This window comes from Telmatherina bonti (assembly GCF_933228915.1).
Source record: "Telmatherina bonti genome assembly, chromosome: 5".
NCBI classification, from domain to species: domain Eukaryota; kingdom Metazoa; phylum Chordata; class Actinopteri; order Atheriniformes; family Telmatherinidae; genus Telmatherina; species Telmatherina bonti.
The window spans coordinates 34,603,094-34,615,817 of record NC_136623.1 but is presented as its reverse complement, the minus strand read 5'-3'; the positions used below and the strand labels follow the sequence as shown (position 1 = coordinate 34,615,817).

Sequence of the window (12,724 nt, the reverse complement as noted above, 5' to 3'; positions counted from 1 at the left end):
AAAAATAGTGAACCGAGCCCTGTGGAAGGAAACTTCACAGAAACCTGACTCTCCACACAAATCTGTGCATACTTGGCACACGGGAGCAAGTAGCCTGTGGTCTGTTTCCAAGTGAGGGGCTACCTGGAGCAAACATCCGCCATGTCATCTCAGCAGCTCAACATGAGCCCACACTGTAGGACTGTCCTGTTGCCGTGGTAACATGAATAAAACCTCCTGCCCTGACCCCTGAGGGCATGCATGTGGACCGTGGATAGATGCCCTGCTACGCCGAGGTCCGTTCAGCTTCCTGTCATGTTCATCATGTCCTCTAGCAGTTCTGGAGGGGCGTAGACACACTGGTCCTCACGCAGTTTGTACAAGTAAAATTTATTCTTAAGTTCGATTTCTGCACTTCATAGGTAGATTGCGGTCTTCCCAAATGTTTAGTTTTCTTATCTTAGATAAGAACAAATCCTCTGAACACTCAGGAGTACTTTTCAGGACCATTTGGGACAGGGGTGTCCAGCTCCAGTCCTACAGGTTTTCCATGTGTTCCTGCTTCAAAACAATGAATCAGTTGTTGTGTAGAACGTCATTAGATGTGTGTTGGAACACGGATTCATCATGGTAAATGAACTTCTATAGCGCTTTTCTAGTCATACAGACCGCTCAAAGCGCTTTACACTACTTGTCACATTCACCCATTCCCACACACACTCATCCAACACACTCATACCCCGATAGGCACATCGGGGGGGCAGCTTGGGGTTCAGTGTCTTGCCTAGGACACTTGGGCCTGTTAGGGGAAGCCTGGAATTGATCCCCCAACTTTCCAGTTGAAGGACAACTGCTCTTCCTCCTGAGCTACAGCCGCCCAAAAAACCATCATCAAAAACCTGCAGGACAGCAGCCCTTGTGGACCAACTTTGGACACCCCTGACTTAGGATCTATGCTAAAAACAGATACGAAGCATTGTGAAGGTGAGTAATTTGGTTCGTTTCAGGGGTCCTGGCAGATGTGTACCCGGTCAGAGTTTTACCATCACACCGCAGGCACAGTGTTGAGCCGTACAGCTAATGTTCAACCAGACAGGAACAAAGATGAAGAAGAAGCTGCAGCGTATTTCAGGTCTTCATAGACCTCCATCGTCCACTGAGCCGCTTCCTTTTATGTGTCTTTCCACCGTCGTCACCATGTGTGTCATCATCTGAAACGGTCTCAGGAGTCAGAGGTGAACTCTGAGCTCTGCTCGATGCATTCTCCAACAACCAGATCAGCTAATGATACACAGTAAATAATGAAGGCAGTGACGCTACAGATAGATGTTTTTAATTACTTGTTTTATCTGCTGACATGTCTGAATAAATGATTGTTTTTTCTTTTGTTGTTCAGTTTATTATAAAACAGTGATAAAGTTTTAGTTTCTTCAAACTGATGATTTACAAACTTTTTACTTATTTTGAAATAAATGAAGTACCTCCACACGGATTCCCATTAGAAGTACAAGCTGTACCATCAGTGAGCGGTTTTTACACCCAACGGGACCTTCCCTCACCTCAGGTCTGCTCACAAAATGGCACAAAAATATACGGTTGCTGCAACACACTGCAGGTCGTGTCCTACAGAAGGAACAAATCTTCCAAGACACGCTGATTTATTTGTGCCGCGGTGAGTACTTGTTTGGATGCTTTGGGCTACCAAGAGTTGTTCTCATGGAGCTTTTTGCAATCACAGCCTTACACAACAGTCTGACCCTGGTCCAGCACGTGCGCAGCTCCTCTCTACGGTACTGGAACATTTCAGCGGGAGTTGGCAGACAGGGTGGGCATATCACAGCCATCCATCAGCTGCACGCTGCAACGAGTCCTGGATGCAATAAATCTACTGGCCACACGTACGAAAAGTTTCCATAAACAGCCGAAGAACAAGTCGCAGAAAAAGGAGATTTCATCCTGGTGCTGGTCTTCCTGACACTATCGATCCATCATTCCCACACCTCAGCTGCAAGCAGAGTCACTCCAGTAACTCCAGTTGGTATCTTATAAATACAATGTCTTTGTATTGGAATACCTTGTTTTATTAGCCTGACCTCCTGCTTAATGCCACTTGTATTTCCTTTCCTCTGTCTGTGTTTACACACAGTCCGTCATTCTCATGGCCTTTTATAGGCATTTACCTGCAAATTACAGACGGCCGGCAACTTCTTGCAGTTAACTAGGAGACTGGTATCCATCAGTCTAAGAGTAAAGAACATGCCTAACAACATATTCATGAATGTAATGCTGAGTTTGTTTTTTAAAAGAAGACAAATAAAGAAGGAAATAAAAAGGAAGGTCCTGCTAGTAGGGCAACATGGTGAAAAATTCCCGTCAGAACATTGATTATATGCAGTAAACGGTGATATTTAAGTCACCTGCCGGGGCTTTTTTATGTTCAGAGATAGTGTGTGTGTGTGTGTGTTCTCCTGTTTCAGTAATTAATATTTGCTTCAATGCAATTAAACATGAAGTTGATGCAGAATACTGGCAGTGTACAGAGGTGTGTGCGTGTGTGTGTGTGCACATTAAAAGGCTTAATTCCCACCTGGTCCGTTGAGGAAGTCTTTGATCTGGAGGCACAGCAGAGGAGGAGGGATCCCCGTTTTACCGTCCACCTCTCCTGCTACCGTCTGCAGCCAGAAGACGTTGTAGTCCAGAGATTCTGGCAGAGTTTTTCCTGCGTCTGGAAGAAACGAGGCAGACGGAGCTTGAGAGAGAAAATGGGCACTGAGATCTAATTAACAGGACGGGAAATGATTCTTTATGCTGATACGAAAACTTTAGCTTTTATATGGTTTGATAGAAAAGTTGTGTTTACAACATGTCCACCCATCCCTCACGCCATCAGCCTCCTTCACATACACTCTGTCCCACCTAGGCACTTGTAGTCGGGAGCTATTCCTCTTAGGGACACGTCAAACACCGACAGCTCCATTCTCTGCTTGCGATGGTGGCAGCTGAGCAGAAGAGATGGCTGCATGACTTGGAGGTACAGGAGCGGTTCCAGCACCTGGTCCCCCGTGCCTCGCCTTCCTGGTTGCCTCACTATGGTAACGCCCAGCGCTTGGCGAGCTGAGGAGCGGGTGGGAGCGGGGAGACCATCGAGGGAGAGAAGGCTTCCTCTCAGTAATGGAGAGGCTGGTTGGGAGGTGTTGCTGTTGAGGATGTCCTCAGCGGTAAGGCCAGCGAGTGAGCCCTGGGCAGCTGGGGGGGGGTCTGGAGTCGGGGAGGCCGGAGGAGACTCAGATGTGATCTCAGGATGATCATGGACACTTTTTCCCACCTAAAACAGACACAGTCTGATTATATTCCCACTATAACATCAGAAAATATTCCTTTAGAAAATGATTTTATAAGTTAGACCTCACCTTGTCCCCAGTCTTCTTCTTGTCTGGTGTGCTGGGTGTCTCAGATGGGGGGGGGGGCTTGGGGGGACTAGAGGAAGCGTAAGTCATGACAGACAGCTTGCTAGCGGTGAGAAAGACGTCAAACGGGATGAAGCTGAGGTTCTTGGTGATGGTGGACTTGCGTGAGGGCCGAGCGATGCAGTGGTGGCTCGCCCCGCTCTGCTGCTCGATTTGGACGATGCGAATGCGAGCGCTGTCGCTGCCGAAGCCGCTGTCCTGTCCCGTCCCGCTGTGACGTGAGGACGTGTCTGCGCCCGCTGCGGGCTCTTGACGGCTACGTTTTTGCTCCTGGCGACGCACCTGCGCACAGACACATGACACGGTTGAGCCAGATGGATTCCTCATCTCTGCAAACGTGTGTTTGGTCTTTTCTGAGAACTGCAGGTAGCTTAGTAAGATGCAGTTCATACAGTTAATACACATCCGTTGGCTTTGTTTTTTATTTAAATATAACCCAGTTATACATGAAAACATGCAAAACATCCTCAGAAGAAAGTTTTTGTGAACTAATAAAGATAATTTCAAAGTTATTTTATTTACACTGTTATTAAAAAGTTCATTTATGCAAATTTCTCTCTTTTTTTTTGACTCTGCCAAGGTGCACGTCATGTGGCGCTGACTTGTCTGTTAGCAAAACTCAAAAATCTCCGTAATAAAATGATGAATAAGTGATTAGATCATGCGGGTGATCTGGTCCACTGCCTGGATCCAGGAAGTTTTTAAAGAATCCTTTGCTTTGGAGAAATAAGGATAGTTTTGTCTTCAAAGTTTCTCAAATAATCTCCACAATTATTGCCCCAAAAAGAGCAGTGGCTTGGTGGAGGTCTGGGCTGTGAATGCTTCTAGGTTTAGATGGAAATTCAAGCAGTTTGAGTGGAAAAAATAGCTTAAAAAGGTACAAAGTGCCAGAAGTTTGAAGGTAATATTCCCTAAAACTGAACAACAATGATTTTAGAATGACAAAAAGAAACAAGCTTTTTCCAGAAACAAGAATTAGGTTAAAAACAGCTGCAAAATAACTAAAATCAGCACAAGTTGGTGTTTCTAATCCCTACAGATGTCCCAACTGTCTGCATGAAGCAGAGCTGGAACACATTATGGTACTGAAGTCTTGGGGACATTATTTGAATAGAGGCGCAGAAAGGTAGAAAAGGGTAATGGATGGAAGAGAGACAGACCTTCATACACGGAAAAATGCAGGTGTTTCCTGCAAAGAACGGGCTCCTTCACCATGAAACGGCTCAGAGAGGAAACTGCCAGAAAGAGGTCTGAATAACCCAAAGCAACGACCAAACCAGAGGACGAGTTTCTGGGTCAACAGCTGCGGCGGTTTCATACCTTTAGGAACATTATTAGATTAACGGTGCATAAAGTAGTATGTTGTTCTGAAAATGGCAAGAAAAAGGTGATAAACAAAAGGAAGAGAGACAGACTAAGGCTTAAAAGTCTAAATCTAAATAAAGCAAAGAAGGTCAAGCTGGCAGTGAGAACAGTCTTCTTCCTGACGAGAAGGGACCGTGATAAACCCAGAGCAACATCCGAACCAGAGGACGAGGTTCTGAGTCAACACATCCGCTGCCTTCAGCTGATATCTGCCCAAGATGTCGGATGTAACGAGTCAAACCTTTAGGAAACATTTTGATTTATAAAAGGATTCCATGATTTCTTTACTTATCGATGACTCTATTTCATCTACGAGCAGCAAGTCTTAGGACTCTGTGTGTGTTTAGTCATTTTCCTAACTCTCAAACTTTAACTGTCATAACTGGAGATCTGGAATTACAGCCTGTTAGAGCAGCAACGCATAGAGACACAACACCTGTAGGAACGCCACATCTGTCCCGACCCCCTGATGGAGCAGCGACCTGTCACTGTCTATATTCATCAGAACAAGCTTCCACCTCCACTGACCCTCCTTAGGGATAAACTGCACATAAACTACCAGAAGAGTGGAAAATTAGTAAATTTGTTTCTTGTGTGGGTCTAAACACAAACCGACCAGGCAGACTGATCAAAGAAGGCGAGCAGGGCAGAGCCACAGAGACATTAAAGGCATGCTCTGGGACTTTTCCTGTGGTTAAAAATCATTTTGCACTTCTTTCAATATTCTAAATGTCTGACAAGTTAAAAAAAAAAAAAAAAAGTGCCTCACCCAGCAAATTAAATTGTTTTGTGCAGTGACTGTGGTATTGTGTTCAATGCAGCTGAGATTTTTTCACTCGGATGTCGGAAGGGCTCCAGTTGTTGTGGCAATAAAAAGACTTCAGCGACAGAAAATATAAATCAATGTGAGGAGGCTTCAAGCGACAAAGAAAACAGGCATCTTTATTCTGCTACCAAGCGGGGCATAAAGAAGCCGCCGGCTTCTCTGACGGGACAAATATGACACGAATGAGACAAACATATAAAACTAAATGCGACCTATCAGATGATAAATTACTGAGGAAGTTTAAAATACTTCTCACAGTGTGGAGTTGGAAAGAAAAAATACATTGTAGACGCTGAGGAAATATTATTTTAAACCAGAACACACAAAAGGACTTCCATTTTCTGTCCTGCAGCGCGGCTCGGACTGACGGAAAGAAAAGAAACGTGTGTAAACATGTAAGGATGTTCCGCTTTACATAACCTCAGCATCGATTAAACATTTCTTTGATAGCTGCAGGCTTGTCAGGTATAGCATGACCAGCTTGTGCCTATTAATCATCATTATCAACACAGTTAGAGAATTTCTGAGGCCTATCCTCGTGGTTTCTCACTCATGCTAATGGATGCCGCGTCAGTTTCAATTAGCTACCGCCGCCTTTGAGACGGGGTTCTGATGAATTGCAAAATACAGTATCCAGAACAAAGGTGTGTCCCTTTCTACCCCACCCTCATCCACTCCGTCCTGCATATGGTTGCTATTAGAGCGTGTACTCTCAGCTGCCCCTTCTCTCCTCTACATCACTCCCTCCCTTTGACTCAATGAGAATTTTAAATGTATATTATTGCCGCGGCGGAGATAGTGTTTCAAGACCTCCAGGCAAATACTAAACCCACTGGCAGAACATTAGACAGAATACTTGACTTATTAGATATTTCCTATTCAAAACAGTGTCATCAAAGGCGAAGAACAAGAGGCATATAAAACGCAGCAGCATGCCTGCCTGTGTGCCTGCTCTGCTCATGTGTGGGGCTTCCATACGACCGACCAATGCCAGATCCGTCTCCTCTCCCCGCCGTAATGAGGACAGGATGTGTGCACTTCTTTTCTCGAGAAATGTAAGATTTTCCAGGCAATAGGGAGGGAGAGAGAGCGGCAGCCTCAACCTGTCTCCATATGTGTTGTGTTAGGTGAGTGAAACGTGTATGAAGGTAAGGAGGGTTTGGGAAGGTATTCTGCAAAGGCAAAGCGTCCAGATGGACATGGGAAGGGACAGATAGAAGGGACAGCAGGAGGCAGCGGACACCACCAGACCATCGCTACGTCTCTTCCCCAGCTCACACCCAACACATGCATTTACAATTACAGCAAATGCCCCGTCTCTTTTAACCACCACTACTGTGAGAGTGCCCCTCTAAGCAAATTCTTGCTCTAAATTTAGACGTGCTTACAAGTGGAATAAGGGATGATGAGGAACACAAACTGGGGGGGGGTGGCACACAGGAAACGAGACAATGTGAAAATATGCCGCAGCGTGCAAATGTTCATCCAGTCTGGCTGCACATGTGCAATAAATAAGCTCACAAACATGTACACAAACACACATTAAATCAGATGGTCTGATAGAAACTGATCTGAGCGACATAACGAGCATCTTTCTGGTGTTTCTGGGCTTCATTAGATTCCTACGGTTCGTACTGTGTGGAAAAGGAGAACAGGTAATCGTGAAAACATATAAAGTGGCTCTGTAACCTATACGTGTTAACCTAAGGCCAATTTACTCATTGACAGAAAGCAATAAATTCAGAATCCAAACATGGCTGCAGCTACAGGCAGCGTCCCAGCTCAACCCCCTTTCCAGCCATTACTTTCTATTGTATTATATAATGGCTGCGCTGAAGCACTGTTTCCAGATCCCAGTGCAATCTTTCTCTGGACTTCGCTGAACATGATCATGAATGTGTGACTACACACATACACCCTTACCCCCACCCCCCCCGAGCCAATCATGAGGTCATTCCCTCAGAGTCTCAAGGCAGAACATTCTGGAAAATGGAGGATAATCCCCAAAGTGTGAAACCATGAGTCTCCCAAGTGCCAATCATATCAGAGTGCATCCGTACGACTTCTGACCCCGTTTCTGTCGATGTAACTTAGAGCAGCTCGACCAGAGGGAGGCTAATACTCGGAAGCAAACGTCACATCATCCGAATGCCACCCGTTTACAGCGCTGGCTGGTCCGATACGACAGCATCACTTTCACATCTGAATACCGCATGTGTGCTTGATTGTTTCCAGATGAATGAAAAGTAGGTTGCAATTTGGGTTCAGAGATCAGGGAATATGAAAATCTGGAGGTTTTAAGATGGTAGGGAGGTCCATGGTAGTCGGCAGGAAGGAATAAAATAAGTACAGCCTGAGAAATGAAGGCTGCTCCTCTCCAAACGGCACATTTAACAGCCACGTATTCTCACCATCGTCTGAATCCAGAGTTACACACCGTAGATACGTACGTAGAATGTGTTGAGTTCAGAGACTGGGAAGAGGTGAAGTCTAATGCATGTCACATGGTGTTTAGAGAAAGAAGTCACCAGTTTGAGGAAAACCTAATGTAGATTATTTTGCTTTCTTCATTAATCTTTACAGCGGTGTGTATTGACATTGCTCTGCTGGTACGATAAGTATCACAGTACTGGGGCAATGATGATATATATTTTAATATACAGTGATACTATGGGCCCAGTGATGGACTGGTAACCTGTCCAGGTGTACCTACCTCTCACCTGGTGATTGCTGGGATCCAGCTTCCCGCGACCCGTAACTGGACTGAGCGGTTAAGAAAACGGATGAATAGATAATAATATGCAAGAGGATAGACTGCAGTTTTACTTTACAAACACTAATGATCTTTACTACTCTGAATATTTTGTCCACATATTATTTTTTATCGGATCAGAATCGAATCTGCACATTCACATCAGGGACGAAACTCCATCCAGCGATTTTGCAAGTTTTATTTCATTCAACTGTAGATTTTTTTTAATATATTTTTTAAATATATTCGTATTGGATAGATATTTAATGGACCAATCAGAGAAGGCGTGTTAACTGATAGATCACCGCTTGCAGCTTTGTTCTGATATTTCATTCATACTTTGTATCAACATGGCCGAATGTTTTTATTATTTCTTCTCTGCTTCTTACAACAAGCAGCTAGCTGCTGAAGCAGATCCTCCAACTGTCCCACGGACGTCCTGAAGTCTGTCCTGAACTCCGTCCAAATGTCTGACCTGAAGTCTGTCCTAATGTCCGTCCAAATGTCTGACCTGAAGTCTGTCCTGAACTCCGTCCAAATGTCTGACCTGAAGTCTGTCCTAATGTCCGTCCAAATGTCTGACCTGAAGTCTGTCCTAATGTCTGTCCTAATGTCTGACCTGAAGTCTGTCCTAATGTCTGTCCAAATGTCTGACCTGAAGTCTGTCCTAATGTCTGTCCAAATGTCTGACCTGAAGTCTGTCCTAATGTCTGTCCAAATGTCTGACCTGAAGTCTGTCCTAATGTCCGTCCAAATGTCTGACCTGAAGTCTGTCCTAATGTCCGTCCAAATGTCTGACCTGAAGTCTGTCCTAATGTCCGTCCAAATGTCTGACCTGAAGTCTGTCCTAATGTCCGTCCAAATGTCTGACCTATAGTCTGTCCTAATGTCTGACCTGAAGTCTGTCCTAATGTCTGACCTGAAGTCTGTCCTGAACTCCGTCCAAATGTCTGACCTGAAGTCTGTCCTAATGTCTGTCCAAATGTCTGACCTGAAGTCTGTCCTAATGTCTGTCCAAATGTCTGACCTGAAGTCTGTCCTAATGTCCGTCCAAATGTCTGACCTGAAGTCTGTCCTAATGTCCGTCCAAATGTCTGACCTGAAGTCTGTCCTAATGTCCGTCCAAATGTCTGACCTATAGTCTGTCCTAATGTTTGTCCAAATGTCTGACCTGAAGTCTGTCCTAATGTCTGTCCTAATGTCTGACCTGAAGTCTGTCCTAATGTCCGTCCAAATGTCTGACCTATAGTCTGTCCTAATGTCTGTCCAATTGTCTGACCTTAAGTCTGTCCTAATGTCCGTCCAAATGTCTGACCTGAAGTCTGTCCTAATGTCTGTCCAAATGTCTGACCTGAAGTCTGTCCTAATGTCCGTCCAAATGTCTGACCTGAAGTCTGTCCTAATGTCTGTCCAAATGTCTGACCTGAAGTCTGTCCTAATGTCTGTCCAAATGTCTGACCTGAAGTCTGTCCTAATGTCTGTCCAAATGTCTGACCTGAAGTCTGTCCTAATGTCCGTCCAAATGACTGACCTGAAGTCTGTCCTAATGTCTGACCTGAAGTCTGTCCTAATGTCTGACCTGAAGTCTGTCCTAATGTCTGTCCAAATGTCTGACCTGAAGTCTGTCCTAATGTCCGTCCAAATGTCTGACCTGAAGTCTGTCCTAATGTCTGACCTGAAGTCTGTCCTAATGTCTGACCTATAGTCTGTCCTAATGTCCGTCCAAATGTCTGACCTGAAGTCTGTCCTAATGTCTGTCCAAATGTCTGACCTGAAGTCTGTCCTAATGTCTGACCTGAAGTCTGTCCTAATGTCCGTCCAAATGTCTGACCTATAGTCTGTCCTAATGTCTGTCCAAATGTCTGACCTATACTATAGTCTGTCCAAATGTCTGACCTGAAGTCTGTCCTAATGTCTGTCCAAATGTCTGACCTGAAGTCTGTCCAAATGTCTGACCTGAAGTCTGTCCTAATGTCTGTCCAAATGTCTGACTTGAAGTCTGTCCTAATGTCTGTCCAAATGTCTGACCTGAAGTCTGTCCTAATGTCCGTCCAAATGTCTGACCTGAAGTCTGTCCTAATGCCCGTCCCGTGGTCCAGCTTCAGATCCTGGATTAAACTGAAAGTCTCCTCTCTTTTCAGGAACAGGATGAACCCAGCGCCTCTTTTTGTCTTTTCTCTTGCAGCATCAGCACACTGTTGTTGTGGCTGGATTTGGAATCCACCTTGCAAGTTTGCTTTAGAATTTTAATAACTTATTTACAATTTAAACTTGGTATGCATAGTCAGAAGCATTGATAACTCATCTACGAATTATTCGCAATTTGGTGTCGTTTCTTCACATCAGTCCCGGTGTGTAAAGGCCTTTAATGGTAGGAAAACTGTCACTTCATAGTAAGCAGTGTCATAATCTGTTTCATTCAGGGTAATGAATAAAACAGATCTACATTTCACCAGAGAAAAGAATTAAAACACTTCTTTATGTCCAAGACGAATGAAGAAATTACAATCAGCAAAGATCTCAAACAGTTGTAGAAAATATCTCAAGTTTTGTCTCAAACTACGGACCAAAACACCAAATCAACGGGAATCCTTTTAACATTTACACTGATATGAATAAAAAATTAAGTTCTCAGGATTGTTCTAGTAAACATTAACAAAAAAAAACAAAGTGTAGGTTAGCCTGTCTGCTGAATGCCTGTTCGCCTGCGTCGAGCTGAATGCCACCAGTGGCAGGCAGCTTCGGTAGCCATCGCAGGTCAGGTGATGTTAGATTACAGAATCCAGCTACTTCTCAGGAACGCCTTCTTGAAAAATGTGTCTCAGCTTTCCCATGTCCTCTCGCTCTGCAGCTACAGTAGAATCGCCATTGAAAAGAATAGGAAGTGATTACTAAATCTTCCTGACGGTACCATTCAGCCGAGCTACTTACTCGCAGGGCGCCTGCATGGAAATGAACGTCTGCATCTTGACTACATCAAAGTTTACAGGTTCGGCCCCTGCTGTGTTCTCCACTTTTGTTTACCAGAACCATAAAGCTGATAGCAGGCCTCTGTGCTTTTGTATTAACAGAAGAAAGCCGCAACGCAGCAATACCTCATCTTAATCAAAAATAATAACAATACTTAACAAAACGCCATAAAGACCGTAATTCTTTCTCTCATTTTCTTGTGGAAAACAGAGAGGGGAAGACATTTATAATATGAAGTCACTGCTTTGTGTGCCTTAACAACAGTCACAAAATAAAGAGGGGCATCAAAGGCAGCCGCTTAATACACTGAACTTTGTTTTAACAACAAAGGCAACCTGCTATGCACTTCAACTGAACCACAACAAAGATGCAATGGAAGGTCACGACCCTGGAGCCTGCAAATGAAAGCAGAGTGCTTCAGCGCGACAGTCGACTGTACTTTAAATGCTATGCTCCAAAGCTCATGGCGCCAAGCGGGGTCGTTGGAGCAAGTTTCTTCCACGGCGTAATGCTGATGTCTGGGGTTTCTCCTCCAGGATTTAACAGGAGCACATGAGAGGAAATCTCATTCCAAAGATCCCCTCGTCCTCCCACACGCCGTCCATCCCCGACACGATGGCGACGGTTACATGATGGTTTTTAATTCCCAGTTAATCATTCAGAATTAAATAATCCTGAACAAAGGCTTCCATGGAAACAGAAGGCGGATGCGACGTACTTACATCTACCAGGAAATAAACAAAGTTCGCTTCCTGCTTGTCATCTTTTCGGTCGCAACATGGAAAACTACATGAGAACCAGTTTCACCGTTATTTGATGATAGTTTCAAAGCACCAGCTCGACACGACGATACTACTTCACTTTCTCTCAGCAGCTGGGAAGGAAGATAGACTACCTAAGATGGGAGATGCGGAAAATGTGTCATCGGGATGGGAAAAGGTGAGCAGTATGTGCAGAATGATCGGAATTAAGATTTACATGATAGAGGAATTAATCTGTTTGGATCTAAAATGCTTAACTCCGAAGTTTAACTCCGAAGTGAATTTTGCATTTAGAATTAGGTGTTTACATGGTGATTTTTATTATTTGGAATTGAATTGGAATTAAATCTCCCATGTAAACGTGGCCAATAGCTTCGTTTCCATTACATTTTTTCACAAATAAAAGAAATATTTGTCAGTTTTGACAAAGAACAATTGTGATCTGTGGGTGTTTCCACTGAACAGTGTTTAGCACATTACCACAAGTCTTGTAAAATCTCATTACTCTCGTAATTTTTTTACGAAAATTGCATTTTATGCAAAGTAGGTGTTATTTTGGGGTTTTCTACTTGCTGTGGAGGATTTGCTATGGATTTTCATAGCT

The 12,724-nt window shown here is 44.2% G+C and overlaps 1 protein-coding gene across 1 annotated transcript in view; it reads right to left on the bottom strand.

Moving 5' to 3' along the window:
* Positions 1-12,724, bottom strand: part of vps13b (vacuolar protein sorting 13 homolog B) — a 433,420-nt gene that overhangs the window by 131,903 nt on the left and 288,793 nt on the right. The window contains exons 35-37 of the mRNA XM_079241403.1: positions 3,390-3,728; positions 2,896-3,304; positions 2,567-2,704 (exon numbers count right to left, since the gene is read on the bottom strand). Coding sequence (XP_079097529.1) covers positions 2,567-2,704; positions 2,896-3,304; positions 3,390-3,728 — 886 coding nt within the window. The remainder of the gene's footprint in view (positions 1-2,566; positions 2,705-2,895; positions 3,305-3,389; positions 3,729-12,724) is intronic.